The 17,493-nt window shown below is 59.4% G+C and overlaps 1 protein-coding gene across 1 annotated transcript; it reads left to right on the top strand.

Moving 5' to 3' along the window:
- Positions 1 to 12,796: 12,796 nt before the first annotated feature.
- Positions 12,797 to 15,245, top strand: LOC149502274 (uncharacterized). The gene has a single exon (XM_089729611.1). It carries the CDS (start codon positions 13,139 to 13,141, stop codon positions 15,116 to 15,118), a length of 1,980 nt encoding a protein of 659 aa, XP_089585737.1. The 5' UTR covers positions 12,797 to 13,138; the 3' UTR covers positions 15,119 to 15,245.
- The last annotated feature ends 2,248 nt before the right edge of the window (positions 15,246 to 17,493 follow it).

The following is a 17,493-nucleotide window of genomic DNA, read 5'->3' as shown; positions in this document are numbered from 1 at the left end:
TGAGTAGCAAATCTTTTGTACCTCGAGACCCTGCCTTACATCGTAATCGTGGTAATCGTGGTCTAGAGCAGGCGGAGACTAACCTATATTCTTGAATAGAATCCTCCAAAGCACTACTCAAACGCTCATAGTCCTGGTTACTTGCACAAACCTGTTCTTGAATTTCCTCATCGTGTTGTATTATTGGGGCGACGGTGTCAGTTACCACTTGGTTTTCTTGTGGTTCGATGGGAACAGGTAGCGCTTCGTAGCGTAGTCGATCAAGAAGAGACTGGTCCAACAGCCTAAGCCGCTGGATAGCCCTCACCTGATCTGACAGTCGTTGTGTCGAAACATTCACGGTCGGGCACAATGTCTGAAACACAGAGAACATTTTTGAGCGATACGCAGAACGGTTGGTTTCTCCCTCCGTAGCCTCATAGTACGCTCGCATGACATTCATATTTATATTTTCGTTCCAACGCATGCGAGAGCGCACTACACCACTGGTAGCGGGGACCGTAGACGGGGCATTTCGCCTCGTTGATCCCAAGCGTGCCAATGGTGGGCGGCCCCGGCGCACAATTCTTAATATAATTTTTTTTTTTTTTTTTCAGTTAATGATCCTTAGATAAATGTTAGTAACAGTGATTTCTTAAAAATAAGTTAGTAAGGACACAGTAATAAAAGAAAACAACAACATACATACTACACACGATTGCAATAAATAGCGGCATTACGAGAACATTTTGTGGACCTCTCTGCAATGATTCAGAAAAGGTCCATCTAATCTAGAGAACATCATGGCCAGGATGCTGTTGGAGCTATCCCCCACCCTGCAGAACAAGGACGCGCATCGCTTTCTTAATATGGAATAGAAATCGTCGGTGCGCGCCTCCGCAAACATGCCCGATGCGCAGCAGAATCGAAGTAGCCCCATTAGCATCCTAAACACATCGTTCTACTGTACACGCAGGGCGTTATACTGCTTTTGCGAGTAATTAACCCACAGACTGCACGTGTACAAAGTTGTACAATATGCTCTGAAGAGCGTAATCTTTGTTTCTCTAGAGCTACGTGCAAACCTGCGGGCAATCATGTTAGCACGCACTGCCTTTATGTCAGCATCGTCCCTGAGGTCAGAGGTTAACAAGTGACCCAGATATTTGAATTTCTTTACAAATGCAATCGGAACTTTGTTCAGAGTAATGGATGGTATTCTCATAGGGCACTTAACTCCGGCCTCAAAGACTCATTCACTTTTTTTAACGTTATACACTAGGCCATGACAGCTAATATACCTTTCACATATAGGTACGTAGGAGCCTCGCCAGCCCACAGGGAGACGCACTCAGCAGCAACATGTTTTTTATTTTTTTTTATTGCTAAGATGTGTGGACGAGCTCACAGCCGACCTGATATTAAGTGGTTACTGGAGCCCATAGACATCCACAACATAAATGGGCCACCCACCCCAAGACAAGTTCTAAGGTCTCAAGTATGTTACAGCGGCTGCCCCACCCTTCAAACCGAAACGCATTACTGCTTCACGGCAGAAATAGGGAGGGTGGTGGTACCTATCCGCGCGGACTCACAAGAGGTCCTACCGCCAGTAATTACGCAAATCATAATTTTGCGGGTTTGATTTTTATTACACGATGTTATTCCTTCACCGTGGAAGTCAGTCGTGAACATTTGTTGAGTACGTATTTCATTAGAAAAATTGGTACCCGCCTGCGGGATTCGAACATCGCTCAACATGAATGCACCGGACGTCTTATCGGTTAGGCTACGACGACTTCAAAATCAGCAGTATCTATGATTTTCCTCTAGAGCGCTATAACCAAAGGATCAGCTTGCTCAAATGAAGAGCACGAAGGGCATTGATCCTTTTTTGGTTTGAAAAATGAGTATTATGGGCGTAAGTAATTAGTTTCATATGGCCGTTTTGTAGCCATTGTAACATCATTGTCGTTTTGATTTGCAAACCACTCCGTGTAAAATCTATACATTTTTGAAATAATTAAGTTTTCTGAAAGATATTCCCGCTTAGATGTTTTTCGAGTGTAATGCGATTCTACTTTTAGAAACAGTTCAATATGTATAAAATATTTTAACACTAAGCTCTGTAGCAGTACTCATTTTCCGAGGTCTGTTATTATTTATTTTAACACTAAACTCTGTAGCAGTACTCATTTTCCGAGGTCTGTTATTATTTATTTTAACACTAAACTCTGTAGCAGTACTCATTTTCCGAGGTCTGTTATTGTGAAGTCCCCTGTTAACTTTGAAAGCTTCATCTAATTTTACCTTCTCTAATGCTGTATACACCATTTGTTCCCCAATTTGTAATGTATTCAGAATTATTTTTTTACAAACTAATACGTCCTCGTAATTTAAGGGAAAATTATATTTAAATGTTTGACTGCGATTGTTTTTGCGTTCTAATGACATACGTTAGATGGTACCAGTCCTTACACGTTTACTTAAATGCAACCATTGAAGTTCTCGATCAACGAGGCTATAAAAGTTATTGAATATGCGTTGCCTCTCAGACGTACTAAATTTTTATAATAAAGACACGCACGTGGGACCTAAAGATTTTTGGGGTACCTTATTTTTGAGTTACATTCTTCATAGGCCTCGCCGCTGTTTTTCAGTTTTTAATTTTTCTCACAACGCTACTCACTTTTGTCCAGTTTGCGTTTCCTATTTAGTTTTTTTCTTTCATTGATTTATCTAGTTTATCCTGATTACTTGTAACGCTTTCTTCATCATCTGTGCATCTCACCTCAGAATAAAATATTTTTACAGCAAACTTATGTTCCACTTTAATCTTGTCATCACGATCGGGACAATCCTTTGGTATGTTTCCTGTTAGTATCACATCAGTTTGATTTAAACTTTCGGTTTCTATGTTTTGTTCTGGTTTTAACGTTCATCTAGACCTATAGTGGATTTTTTACATGAAGAATGCATTTATGCTATATTAGTTTCTACCAATGTTACATCATTTGTTGAGCTATCGTTTAGCTTACACGCGGAAATCTATTTTATTCCTTTGTTATTATATGTAATTGGCACATTTGAACAGAAGAAGAATCTGCAGGTACTTTATATATTACTGAGGAAGAAGCTATAAAGTTAGTGCTAGGTAAATACAACGATAAATTTGATACTGTTGAAGGGCTCCTTATTGAGACGCGTCCATTTTCTAAGCCTTTTGAAAAATGGGAGACTTGCAACTAAAATGCTGCCGCCTGGACTACTACTAATGGTTCTATCAGGGTTTGGCATATAATATATTCTGTACCATCCGGTGAAAAATCTCCATCTCTTGAAACTCTATCACTATCAGCGAATATTTCGGCAGATTAGATATTTTCGATTAAATGCTGTAACAGGAATGAATTTTTTTTTTTTTTTTTTATAACACAAAACATATATTTAAAATAGTTTTAATAGGTAGAATAAAGTACTTACACTGTAAGTCATCTGAATTGTTCACCAAGAACAGCATTCGTCTTGCACGAGAATTTTTTAAATAATCTTAGTTTTCTCGATTCCATATAATAATATAAATATACTTTGCCGTCAAATTCAAATTGCAACGGTTTATTACAAATTATAAATTATCGGATGACGAAGTAAAGACAATAATGTTAAATACATGTTCAAATTTGAAACGAATAGTAGATATGTGAATGTTACAAAATATTGAAGAACCGAATGTCTTCCTAAAAACGTTGTTGTTTGCTATTACTGATTAATTCTTTTCGAATGAAATATAAATAAATAGTTGGTTAAGTTAGGTTTAGGTTAGGTTTAGGTTAGGTTTAGGTTAGGTTAGGTTAGGTTAGGTTAGGTTAGGTTAGGTTAGGTTAGGTTAGGTTAGGTTAGGTCCCGGGACCTGGGCGGGCCCCCCGGCGCGCACTCAGCGTGGCCGGGGGCTCCGTCTGTGGGGGAGTTTTGCTGGACTTCCACCGGGCGCGTCCGTAGGTGGCGGATAACGGGCTTCTGGGAGCAGTCACACTCCCAGGGGTATCGCTCCTTCTTTCTCGTCGTGTCACGGCGGGGGAGATTGAGCGACGCGGACCAAAACCAGCACGGGGGGTTCAGGGCTCTCCACGCCCTTCACTGGCTGAAGGGTGTTTCTTCTGGGGATGCCTAGGCCTCCTCGTTTCCATCTTCGCCCTTCGTTTTTATCTTCCCCTTTATGTTATTTTGTTTTATTTTTCTGTTTGTTTTGCCTTCTTTTGTTTTATTTGTCTTATTGGTTTTACTTTTTCTTTTTTCATCTTTTTGTTTTGGGGCCACGTCAGAACTATTTTCGGCGTGACCCACCGGAGGTGGCGGGCCGCTCTTGGTCTGCCTTCGTCGTTGAGAAAGCGAGCCGGCGTTGTTTGCGCTTCTTCCGGCCGCTGGTCGCCATGTCCCCGGCTGCACAGCTACAGGGGAACGCCCTCCAGAGGGGGGTACCGGTATACCGGCGTGGCTTCGTGGATTGGTGCTCACTCGAGCGTAGGGCGGTGGTCTGTCGTGCTGCTCGTTGCACTCGATGGACTGCCGGCCAACCCGTAATCCTCACCGTGTGGGGGACGGGGGCCGCTGCCGCGAGGTACGGGGCTGCGAGGACGTAAACCTCTATAAAAAATACCCCAATCTTAAGCTCTGGCGCCCGGCGATGGGATGCATGGCTGGTGGGAGACCAGTCGCGAGGGCGTCCCAGGGGACCGTACCCCTGGCTAATAAAAACAGGAACTAACATAATGAAAAAATGTCCAGTTATAAAGAAGAATTACCCCAGGAGGGTACCTCCCGCTCCGCGGGGGGAGAATCCCTCCGTGCGGCCGAGCGATCGGCCGCACGCTGCCCCTCGTCTTCTGGGGGGGGCAATAACTGTTCGAAGAGGTCCGTGAAGGACGGTGGTAGGGTGTCCGCGAAGGACGGAGAAAACAAAGAACGTCGAGGAGGGTCCGTGAAGGACAACGAAGCAGCAAACGTCTTGTCGGACGATAGCATGGCGACGGCCAGCTCGGGCCGTTCGTCACTGACTGGAAGCCGAAGAAAGAGGCTGAAGGGCTCCAGCACGGAGTGCTCAGAGAGCAGCTCCGGTGAAGAGACGGCGTGCTCAGCCGGAAGAGCCGCCTCCAAGACCCCGTCAAAGAGGGGCAGAGGAAGACCGCCCACAACCGGGCAGTACGTTGGCCTCGCCGCCGCCAAGGAGGCGTATGTGAAGGCCCAACGAGAGGAGCTGGCGCTGCGCGCCGAGAGAGAGGTCACCGAGAGTGTCCGAAAGCTGCGAGTGAGGGAGGACGCCGTCGCGGGCAGCACGGGGGAACCAACACTCGACCCCGAACGCCGACTAGACGAGTCCGCGAAGCTGGCCGTAGCAATCGCGGCCAAGTCTGGGAACCTGAAGGGCACATACGTACGTGCCCTGAAGGAGATGGCTGCCGCCATTCGGGAGGCCAAGGAAGAGATGGCAGCAAGGACTACCGACGGTGAGACGAAGAGGCTGCAGGAGCTCTGCAGGAGGCAGGAGGCCGAGATCCTGCACCTCAATAATGCGATCGCCGACATGAGGTCGGAGATGGCGCGCCTGGCCCAGGCCGTTGGATCGCCGGCAGCCGTCCCCGCCCCCGTACCCGCCCCCGCCCCGATCCAACGGAGCGACGACGAGGAGGAGCAGCGCCTCCAGCGCATCATGCGTGCGGTCGGCACCATGCTGGATGCGCGCCTCTCTGGGCTGGAAGCGCGACTGCCTCCAGAGCCCAGGATGAGACCACCCCTGGCCGCAGACCACAGGAGAAGCCGCGGTCAAGAAAAGACGCCGACACCACCAACGGCAGCAGAATCAATGCCGACGCCCGGACCAACAGCTGCGGTCGCGGCGGCGGCACCCAACGGTGGTGGCCCGCAGAAAAAGAAGGCGCCGAAAAGCAGGCAGCAGCCGGCTCAACCAGAACCACGGACATTCCCCCCCGCCCCAGCTGCTCTGACGGAAGCCTGGACGACGGTAGCCCGAAGAGGCGCCAAGCCGAGGACGGCGACGGCGACCGGCACCGTGCCCGCTCCACCGCCCCTGAAGGAAAAGAAGAAGAGACTCCGGCCACCCCGCTCGCAGGCAGTTATTGTCAAGCTGCAGCCGGAGGCCGTCGAGCGCGGAGTCACCTATCGGGCAGTCCTCGCCGAGGCTAGGGCTAAGATCGATCCGGCAGAGCTGGGGATCCCTATCAGGCGGATACGCTCTGCAGTGACGGGAGCAAAAGTATTGGTCGTAGACGGCGCCGACCAGAACGAAAAAGCCGATTTGCTGGCGGAGAAATTACGGGAGGTTTTGCCCTCGGACAGCATTGTCGTCTCGAGGCCGACAATAACGGCCGCTGTCAGACTGAGCGGCCTCGACGAATCAATATCCCGGGAAGAGCTTGTTGCCGAAGTCGCCAGGATTGGAGAGTGCCCCCCCGACACTGTGAAGGTTGGGGAAATAAAAATGGGCCCCGGAGGAACTGGCCAGGTCTTGGTCAGATGCCCCATAGCGGGCGTCAAAAAAATATTGGCCGTCAACAAGCTGCGGATCGGGTGGAGCGTCCTTCGCGCGCAACTCCTCGAGGCGAGGCGCCTGCAGTGCTACCGCTGCCACGCACTGGGCCACGTGAGTGCCCGCTGCCCATCGTCGGTGGACCGCAGTGGTGAGTGCTACCGCTGCGGCCAGACCGGCCACAAGTCCGCGGGCTGCGCGCTCACCCCGCATTGTACAATCTGCGCCGGCGCCGGTAGGCCTGCAGCGCACGTCTCCGGGGGCAAGGCTTGCGCCAAGCCCCCGAAACAAAGGCAACAGAGGAGCAGCGCCGCCGAAGAGAAACGGCGGAGTCAGCCCGGTACGGCTACGGCGACACCAATGGACGACGAACAATGACCAGCAGCCCGTGTCATATCTTACAGGGCAACCTCAATCGCTCCGCCAGAGCTCAGGACCTGCTGATCCAGAGCATGGCGGAGCGGTTGACCCATCTGGCGGTCGTCGCCGAGCCCTACCGGGTCCCTTCGGTTCCCGACTGGGCGGGAGATATTGATGGCTTGGTGGCCGTGGTCCAGCGTAGGTCAGCGGTGGGCGCTCCGCCCGAATTCGACGTCGTGCAGAGGGGTCGGGGCTTCGTCGCAGTCTTCTGGGCGGGCTTGCTCGTCGTCGGGGTGTACTTCTCCCCCAACCGGCCGCTCGCCGAATTCGAGTCCTTTCTCGACGAACTCGGTCAGGTCGTGGGGAGGTCGCGCTCAAGGCGCGCGCTCGTTCTCGGGGACCTCAACGCGAAGTCGTCCGCCTGGGGTTCCCCGGTCACCTGTCCCAGGGGACGGGAGACTGAGGAGTGGTTGGTCGGGAGCGGTCTCGTTGTCCTCAACCGCGGCGCCGAGAACACATGCGTCCGTCGTTCGGGTGGGTCCGTGGTGGATGTGTCTTTTGCGACCCCCGACGTCGCGCGCCGCGTCTGCGGTTGGGAGGTGTTGGTCGACGTGGAGACGCTCTCCGACCACCGCTACATTGGTTTCCGTGTGGCCGCGGCCCCGGAGTCTTCTTCGGTAACGACTTTGCCCTTTGGTGGCGGCGTGGAGGGCCCGCGCTGGGCCCTGAAGCGCCTCGACACGGAGCGGCTGCAGGAGGCGGCCGTCGTCCAGGCCTGGCGGTTGGACTCCCTGGGCGAGCCGGCGGACGTGCGCGAGGGTGCGGAGCGGCTGCGCGAGGCGATGTCGCGAGTCTGCGACTACGCCATGCCCCGCGTCCGAGCGTACGCGCCGAGGCGCCAAGTCTACTGGTGGAACGAGGGGATCGCCGGCCTGCGACGCCGATGCGCCGGTAGTCGCCGAAAATACCAACACCTTCGTCGTCGGAGGCGCCGGGACGAGGAAGAAGAGGACCGGGCGTACGAGGAGTACCGGGAGGACGTGCGGGCCCTGCGCGTCGCCATTGGAGAGGCGAAGGAGGCGGCGTGGAAGGAGCTTTTGGAGACGCTGGACCGCGACCCGTGGGGGCGACCGTATCGCCTCGCGCGGAGCACAATGCGCTCTTGGGCCCCGCCCGCGACGAGCACCCTGCCGCCTGACATCGTTCGGCACGTGATTGGGGGACTGTTTCCGGACGCACCTGGAACTCCCTTCGTTCCCCCCGTCATGATAACACCGACAACCGGAGCTCAGATTGGTGCAGAAGAGGAGGAGGTGTCGCCGGCGGAATTTGGTGCGGCCATCGACAAAATGAAGGCGAGGAGGACGGCGCCAGGTCCCGATGGACTGTCGAATCGGGCCTGGGCGCTGGCATTGCAGACTGAGGGTGGTCTGGGACCTGTCCTCCGAGGGCTGCTCAGCAGGTGCCTCCGAGAGGGCAGGTTCCCGGAAGAATGGAAGACGGGTCGGTTGGTCCTCATCCCCAAGGAGGGGCGCCCCAGAGACCAGCCATCGGGGTATCGCCCAATAGTCGTGCTGAGCGAGGCCGGCAAGCTTCTCGAGCGCGTCGTTGCCGGTCGCCTCGTGCGGCACCTTGAAAATGTCGGGCCAAATCTGGCCGACTCTCAGTACGGGTTCCGGAGGGGTCGCTCGACCTTGGACGCGGTCCAGCGCGTCCGCGACCTCTCCGACCAGGCGTGCTCCCGGGGAGGCGTGTTGTTGGCGGTGTCTATAGACATATCCAACGCCTTCAATACGATCCCCTGGAGCACGATCCTGGAGTCGTTAAGGTTTCACCGCGTCCCCACCGGTCTCCGGAACCTGATCGAGGATTACCTCGCAGGGCGGGCTGTGGTCTTCCCCGAACGGAGGGGGTGGGGACACAAAGCGGTCTCGTGTGGTGTCCCGCAGGGGTCGGTTCTGGGTCCGCTCCTGTGGGACGTCGGGTTCGACTGGGTCCTCCGCGGGGCTAACCTGCGTGGCGTGCAGGTCATCTGCTACGCCGACGACACGCTGGTGACGGCCCGCGGAGACGACTACCGTTCGGCGTCGATTCTGGCTGCGGCTGCGGTGGCAACGGTCGTAGCCAGAATAAGGAAGCTCGGCCTGGAGGTCGCCCTGCACAAGTCTGAGGCCGTGTGTTTTCACCCGGCTCGGAAGGGGCCTCCTCCCGGCGCGAGTATAACTATCGGAGGGACTGCGATCGCTGTCCGGTCCCAACTTAGATATCTGGGGCTCGTGTTGGACAGCAGGTGGACATTTGACCGGCATTTCGATGTGCTGGTCCCGAAATTGCTCGGGGCGGCGGGTGCCTTAGCCCGCTTGCTCCCGAACACTGGAGGAGGAGGAGAGTCGGTCCGGCGTCTTTACATGGGAGTGGTGCGGAGCATGGCCCTGTACGGCGCTCCCGTCTGGTCGCCCACGCTCTCCGCTCGCAACGCGGCCCTCTTACAGAGGGTTCAGAGGGTGCTGGCGGTGAGGGTCGTGCGGGGCTACCGCACCATTTCGACGGAGGTCGCTTGCGCCCTCGCCGGTTCCCTTCCGTGGGAGTACGAGGCCGAGGTCCTGGCCGCGGTGTACCGGCGCAGGGTGCAATCTTTGGGTCGGGGAAGTGTGCCCCGTTTGTCTGTCGTCGCCCGATGGAGGCGTGCTGCGCGTCGCGTGGCAACGTTGAAGTGGAAAGAGAGGCTGGCTGCAGAGGAGATCCACCGTGGTTCTCGAACCCGGCGGCGCACCCTCGCAGCCCTGGTGCCCGTGTTGGAGGCCTGGATTGACAGGCGTCACGGCGTGCTCGATTTCCGGCTCACGCAGGTCCTCTCGGGGCATGGCTGCTTCGGGAGGTACTTGTGGCGGGTCGGGAGAGAGCCGCATCCCGGATGCCACCAATGCGGGCATCCAGACGACGACGCGCAGCACGCCCTCGAAGCGTGCCCGAGGTGGGAGTATCCGCGGCAGTCACTCGTCGCGGTGCTCGGGGCAGACTTAAGTTTGCCGGTCGTAGTGTCCCGCATGGTCGAGGACGAGCGTTGCTGGAGAGCGATGGCCGACTATGCGGACCTGGTAATGACGCTCCGCGAAACGGAGGAGCGAGAGAGACAGTGCGATCCAAACTCAGTCGCGCTCAGGCGAAGGAGACGGGGTGGGCGGCGCGGGCGAAGGGCCCCCGCTCAGCTCCCGTAAGGACCGTCGGGCACCGGGCGCGGGGGCGCCTGATGCTCGACACGATAGTCCAGTTGTGGTGGTGAGGGTATAGGGCGCTGTGGCTCCGGTGCCTACCTCACGAAGAAGTTGCGGTCAGCAATGGCCGACGTTGATCCCGCCGTTCGTCAGGCTGGGAGCCGGTGTGGGGGGCCTGCGGGGCGCGTTTCCCTGCGGTATCGTAGGTTCCCCCTATGCCGGAAAGAAAGGAGCTCGTTGGGTTTTAGTCGGTAGTCGTTAAGCTGGGCGGGTTCGGCGCGAGCTGAACTTAGCCCAGCGCGCCTTTCTCAAGGCGTAGTCTCCGTGGACTAATTGGTCGAGGGCGCGGACCTCGGTTCGCGACTTCCTCCTCTTTGTTCCACCGGAGGCGCGGAGTCCGACATAACCCGGTCCGACCCCCGTCGGCGCGCCGCCTCTACATGGGGGTGGTGCGGTCGATGGCACTATACGGCGCGCCCGTATGGTGCCACGCCCTGACCCGCGAGAACGTCGCGGCGCTGCGACGTCCGCAGCGCGCGATCGCGGTCAGGGCGATCCGAGGATACCGCACCGTCTCATTCGAGGCGGCGTGCTTGCTCGCCGGGACGCCACCCTGGGACCTGGAGGCGGAGGCGCTCGCTGCCGATTACCGGTGGCGTAGCGACCTCCGCTCTAGGGGGGAAGGGCGCCCCGGCGAAGGAGTAGTTCGAGCGCGGAGGCTCCAATCTCGGCGGTCCGTGCTGGAGGCGTGGTCTCGCCGCTTGGCGGACCCGTCGGCCGGCCTCCGTACCGTCGAGGCGGTCCGCCCGGTTCTCGCGGACTGGGTGGGCCGCGACCGCGGATGCCTCACCTTCCGGCTGACGCAAATGTTGACCGGCCATGGTTGTTTTGGCCGGTACCTTTTCAAAATAGCCGGAAGGGAACCGACGGCGCAGTGCCACCACTGCGCGGACCGCGACGAGGAAGACACAGCGGAACATACATTGGCGCGTTGCTCTGGATTCGACGAGCAACGCGCCGCCCTCGTCGCGGTCATAGGTGAGGACCTCTCGCTGCCGCGCGTCGTGGCTACGATGCTCGGCAGCGACGCGTCCTGGAAGGCGATGCTCGACTTCTGCGAGTCCACCATCTCGCAGAAGGAGGCGGCGGAGCGAGAGAGGGAGAGCTCTTCCCTTTCCGCACCGATCCGTCGCCGTCGAGCCGGGGGCCGGAGGCGGGAATACGCCCGTACGTCCCGGCCCCTGTAGGTGGCGGCCTCCCCCCGGTGAAGGTCAAGGGGCGACCTGAGGGGGTGAGGCCGCGCGGCGCGCTACCAGCACTCTAGCGCGCTGCCGTGGAGTGAATAGAGCGACCGGTCGACGGTGTATCGCGTCCCGACCCGGCAGGCTGGTTCTGGTCCAGCGGGGTATTCCGGGACACCAGCGGCACCGTCTGGGCGGCCCGACGGGCTGCCGTACCGAGACGGCCGACGTTCCAGAGCCTTCGATTCGCCTCGAAGGCTCCGTCGGCTGGGCGTCCTTGGGGTGAGCCGCGCCGTCTGGTTGTAGTGTTGACCGTGGTAGCCCCCCTACCTCATCCGGGTTCTGACCTCGGAGGGGATCGGACGTCGGGTGTAAGAGTGCAGAGGAGTCGTTTAGTGGGTGGGCTCTAAAATCCTTGGGCCCGCGGTCTGCTCACAACACCATGCAGATCGTTGAGTCTCACATACCCCGCGCGCCCCTTTTGCGCGGGGACCTCGTAGGAGGTTCGGCCCTCTACCCGAAAAAAAAAAAAAAAAAAAAAGGTTATCACGGCGTCCCGAGGGACCTGGGCGGGCCCCCCGGCGCGCACTCTGCGTGGCCGGGGGCTCCGTCTGTGGGGGAGTTTTGCTGGACTTCCACCGGGCGCGTCCGTAGGTGGCGGATAACGGGATCCTCTGGGAACAGTCCCACTCCCAGGGGTATCGTCCGATCTTTTTCGTTGCAAGGATTCTTAGGTGTTAGGGAGGTAGGTTAGGTGTAGGTGTAAAAAAAAAAAAAAAAAAAAAAAAAAAAAAAAAAAAAAAAAAAAAAAAAAAAAAAAAAAAGGTGTAGGATAGCCTAGTTAGGCTTTGCAACGAAAGAGATCGGATGACGCGGACCAAAACCAGCAGGGGGAGTTGCGGGCACTTCACGCCCTTCACTCGCTGAAGGGTGCTCCTCCTGGAGACGCTCGGGCTCCCTCTCTCTTCCCCCTTGGGATGGTGGGCCACTTTTGGCCTGCCTTTTGATGGAGTAGTGAGCCGGCATTGCTTATGCATCTTCCGGCCGCTGGTCGCCATGTCCCCGGCTTCGGCTACAGGGGCACGCCCTCCAGAGGGGGGTACCGGTATACCGGCGTGGCTTCGTCGTTGCTGCTCTTTTGAGCGTCGGGCGGTGGTTTGCCGTGTTGCTCGTTGCACTCGGCGGGCCGCCGGCCAACCCGTAATCCTCACCGCGTGGGGGACGGGGGCCGCTGCCGCGAGGCACGGGGCCGCGAGGCACGGGGCCGCGAGGACGTAAACCTCTTTAAAAAATGCCCCAATCCTAAGCTCTGGTGCCCGGCGATGGGATGAATGGCTGGAGGGAGTCCAGTCCCGAGGGTACCAACCAGACCCCAGGGGACCGACCCCTGGTTAATAAAAAAGGAAACAAAATATGAAATGGCATCTGTGAGAAAAGTAATACCCCAGGAGGGTACCTCCCGCTCCGCGGGGGGAGAATCCCTCCGTGCGGTCGAGCGATCGGCCGCACGCTGCCCCACCGTTTCTGGGGGGGGCACACACTGTCACGCAGAAGGGGGCGACAGCACGGGTCGCGTAAGGGACAGGGTCCCCACCGTGCGCCTCGAGCGCTGCGAGAGCCTTATCTCGCTCTACTCGGCGCGGAGCTCCGCGAGGGGCGACGCATCCAGTGGGCGGGAGACACCGGCGCTGTTCACCGACACTCGACAGCGGACTCGGCGGAAGCGGAAGTCGGCCCGACGGCCGGCGTCCTCCGCTCCGTCTGACTCGTCCGAGGGTGAGCCTGCCAGCGCCAAATATATGGCGTTGGCGGAAGGGCCGGCGACTGCTGCGGCGTCGCCCGCCACCGGCTTCGAAAAAAGTTCCTCTTGCGGACTGGACGCTGCCTCCTCGGCGCAGTCCAGGGCCGCCTGCCGTGAGGCCCGGGAAAAATCAGAGATTGGAGTGGTTCAGCGCCTAGAGCGCTCCCTAACGGAGGTGGGTCCCTCTGACCCCCTCCGTGCATTCGAGGTGGTCGGAAAATTAGTTTCCGCAGTCGCCACAAAATCCGGCGGGGGACTCAAGGGTGATTATGTGCGGGCCCTAAAATCTGGAGCGGCCACTCTTGAAGAGAGATTGCAGGACGTAGTGAACCGCACCACAACCACGGAGACGGAAGGCTTGCGGCAAGAAGTAGCCCTGCAGCACGCCCGCCTTGAGCAACTGGCGGAGGAAAATGGCCGACTTCGGGCGGAGAACGGACAGTTCCGCGTCGACATGGCCGAGTTGAGGACCATGGTGGCCGACCTTATAGAGCGGCAACGCAGCTCGGCCCCTGTCCCTCCTCCGCCCGAAGCGGAAGGCCTCACTGAGGTCGAGCAGCTGAGGCGGCAGGTCCTCATCCAGGAAGCACGAAGCTCCAAGGTGGAGCGTGCGAGGCCGCCCCTCGCTCACGAGGCGAAGGGAAGTGCGCCTGTGCCAGCACCCCGCAGGACTATGCAACCCGCTGTTAGGACCTACAGCGGTAAGAAAAGAATTACACCCGCGCGAACTCCTGCTGCGACTGCACCAACACCCGCAGCTGTGGGGGCACCAACATCAACAGCCCCCCCGAAGAAATCGGCATCCGCTCCTGCGCCGCCCCAGCCTGCGAAGGCGGGGCCCGGCAGGAGCCGAACTAAGAAGAAGGGGGGCGTCAACGCCACCAAACCGGCACCGTCCCCCCAGCCCCGCCCACTGCCCCCAGCCCCGGCCAACATGAACGAGGCCTGGACGACGGTGGTGCGGCGTGGGCCCAAAAAGGTGGCGGTGCCTCTTGCGCCGCGCCCCAAGCCCGCCCCGGCGGCCCCCGCCCCCCGTCAAGAGGGTCGAGCGGAGCCGAGGGGCCGAAACGGACGAAGGAGGCCGCGCGCCCCGCGGTCGGCTGCAGTGGTAGTGGAGCTGCTGCCGGCCGGCAAAGAAAAGGGCATCACCTACCACGAGGTGATGACCCAGGCGCGCGGCGGCGTGAATGTGGACGCCCTCGGCGTGGAGGGGGGCATCAAGGTCCGGCAGACGGCCAACGGGGCCCGTCTCATAGAGTGCCCCGGCCCGAACACCAACGCCGCGGCCGAAAAATTGGCGGCCCGGCTGAGGGAGATTCTGCCGGACCCCGAGGTGGTGCGCATCGCGCGGCCCGTAAAAATGGCGGAGGTGAAAATTACGGGCCTCGACGAGTGCGCCACGAAGGAGGAGGTCGCTGCGGCCATCGCGTCGCAGGGCAACTGCGCCCTCGCCGACGTCAAAGTCGGGGAGCTCCGGGTGACGTACTCCGAAACCCGGACGGCGTGGGCGCGTTGCCCCATCGCAACGGCGAACCTCCTGGCCACCCCTCCACAGGGTCGGCCTTCGGACAGCCCAGGGTGGCTGCGCGTGGGCTGGGTAGTGGCCCACGTGCAACTGCAGGAGAGCAGGCCGTGGCGTTGTCTTCTGTGCTTCGGCACCGGCCACGGCCTCGCCAAGTGCCCCTCGACCGTGGACCGCAGCGGCTTGTGTTTCCGCTGCGGCCAACCGGGGCACAAGGCAGCCTCCTGCACCACAGCCGCGCCGCACTGCGTCTTGTGCGACGCGGCCAAAAGGAAGGCCGACCACCGGGCCGGGGGCCCGGCGTGTAAATCTGCCCCCTCCTCTACAAAAACGAGGAGGGGCGGAAAGAAAAAGAAGCCGGCTGCAACAAGGGCAGCCGGCGAGTCAGATCCCGCCGCGGCTGTTGTCGAGCCGCAGGGCGGGACAGACGAGGGAGCGATGGACGTAGCCCCGTAATGGGTTGCGTCCATCGCTTCCTCCAAAGTAATTTGAACCACTCCGCCAGGGCACAGGATCTCCTCGTCCACACCATGGCGGAGTGGTCAATCGACGTCGCTGTCGCTGCGGAGCCGTACTTCGTCCCCACCGACCAGGACTGCTGGATGGGGGACGTCGACGGCTCCGTGGCCATTGTGTTGAGACAGTCCGCGGCGTTACCCCCCTTGGAAATGGTGGCCAGGGGACCCGGGTACGTCGCGGCTAGGATCGACGGGACCGTCGTGATCGGGGCGTACTTTTCTCCGAACAGGAGCCTCGCCGAGTTCGAGCGGTTTCTGGGCGGGCTCGAGGTGCTCTTGCACCGCTTCGGGTCCCGCCCTGTCATCGTCGCGGGGGACCTCAATGCCAAGTGTACGGCTTGGGGCTCCCCCCGCACGGATTCGCGAGGCGAGGCTCTTTCGGAGTGGGCGATCGCGACCGGCCTCTGTCTCCTAAACAGAGGCACGGTCGCGACTTGCGTGCGGTGGAACGGGGAATCCCACGTGGACGTGACGTTCGCGTCCCCGTCTGCCGTACGCCGTACCCGCGGCTGGCGCGTACTCGAGGGGGCGGAGACGCTCTCGGACCACCGTTACGTCCGATTTGAGCTCTCCGCCTCCTCCTTGTCGTCGTCGTCAGCCGCGGGCGCCCGCGGTGAGGAGGAGCTCCCGCAAGGTGCGCCCCGTTCGTTCCCCAGGTGGGCCTTGAAACGAATGAACAAGGAGTTGCTGATGGAGGCGGCCGCTGTTGCTGCGTGGGCGCCAAAACCCGCGCGGCTCGCGGACGTGGATGCGGAAGTCGACTGGTTCCGGGGCACCATGGCAAACATTTGTGATGCCGCCATGCCCCGGGTCGGCCCCCGAGCACCACGTGGGGGTGCGTTCTGGTGGTCGCCCGAGATCGCAAGACTCCGCGAGGAGTGCGTGAGGGCGCGCCGCCGGAGCGCACGCCACCGCCGCCGCCGTCGTCGCGACGCTACGTTCGCGGAGACGGCGGCCCGGCTGCACGCTGACTGCCGTCAAAAGCAGACGGCGCTGCTGCTGGCCATCGGCGAGGCCAAGAAGCAGAGCATGAAGACTCTCCTGGAGTCGCTCGACGAAGATCCCTGGGGGCGCCCATACAAGATGGTTCGCAGAAAACTGCAGCCGTGGGCGCTCCCGGTGACCGAGCGGCTCCAGCCTCGGCAGCTGCGGGAAATAGTTTCCGCGCTTTTCCCGCCGGCAGCGGGGGGGGACTTTGAGCCCCCCCAGATGGACGCCACGTGGGGCACGCCTCCGCGTCGCCCCAGCGTTCCCGCTGCCGAGGAGCCCCCTCCCCCTATCACGGGGGCGGAGATCCATGCGGCCGGGTCCAAAATGAGAGCGAAGGACACGGCCCCCGGCCCTGACGGCGTTCACGGCCGGGTCTGGAGCTTGGCCTTCGAGGCCCTAGGGGACCGGCTCGGGGGGCTTTTCGAAGCGTGCCTCGAGTCGGGACGGTTCCCGTCGAAATGGAAGACGGGCAGACTGGTCCTTCTGCGGAAGGACGGGCGCCCCGCGGACTCAGCCGCGGGCTATCGCCCCATCGTGTTGCTGGACGAAGCGGGCAAGATGCTCGAGAGGATCGTCGCGGCCCGCATCGTCCGGCACCTGACCGAGACGGGTCCCGATCTTTCGGCGGAGCAGTACGGCTTCAGAGAGGGCCGCTCGACTATCGACGCAATTCTGCGCGTGCGGGCCCTCTCCGATGAAGCCGTATCCCGGGGCGGGGTGGCGATGGCGTTATCCTTAGATGTAAGGAACGCCTTCAACACCCTGCCCTGGTCGGTGATCGCGGGGGCGCTGGAGTATCACGGCGTCCCCGCATACCTCCGCCGACTGATCGGCTCCTACCTCGAGGGCAGGTCGATCCAGTGCATCGGACACGGTGGGGCGATGTACCGCTTCCCCGTCGAGCGCGGTGTTCCGCAGGGGTCCGTCCTGGGCCCCCTGCTGTGGAACATCGGCTACGACTGGGTCCTGCGGGGCGTCATTCGGCCCCCTCCCCGGGCTCAGCGTAATTTGTTACGCTGACGACACGTTGGTCGTAGCTCCGGGGAGGGACTACCGGGAGTCTGCCCGTCTGGCGTGCGCAGGCGTGGCACACGTCGTCACCAGGATCCGACGGTTGGGGCTCGAGGTGGCGCTCGACAAAACCCAGGCCCTGCTCTTTCACGGGCCGGGACGAGCGCCGCCTCTGGGTGCCCACCTCGTGATCGGAGGCGTCCGCGTCGGGGTCGGGGTGACCGGTCTTCGGTACCTCGGCCTCGAACTGGACGGTCGGTGGAGCTTCCGCGCTCACTTCGAAAAATTGGGCCCTCGGCTGATGGCGACGGC

The sequence above is a fragment of the Bombyx mandarina genome, chromosome 09 (genome assembly GCF_030267445.1).
Source record: "Bombyx mandarina strain Sakado chromosome 09, ASM3026744v2".
Classification (NCBI taxonomy): Eukaryota; Metazoa; Arthropoda; class Insecta; order Lepidoptera; family Bombycidae; genus Bombyx; species Bombyx mandarina.
Note: the sequence above shows the minus strand (reverse complement) of the source record. Positions and strands in the feature narration are given on the sequence as shown.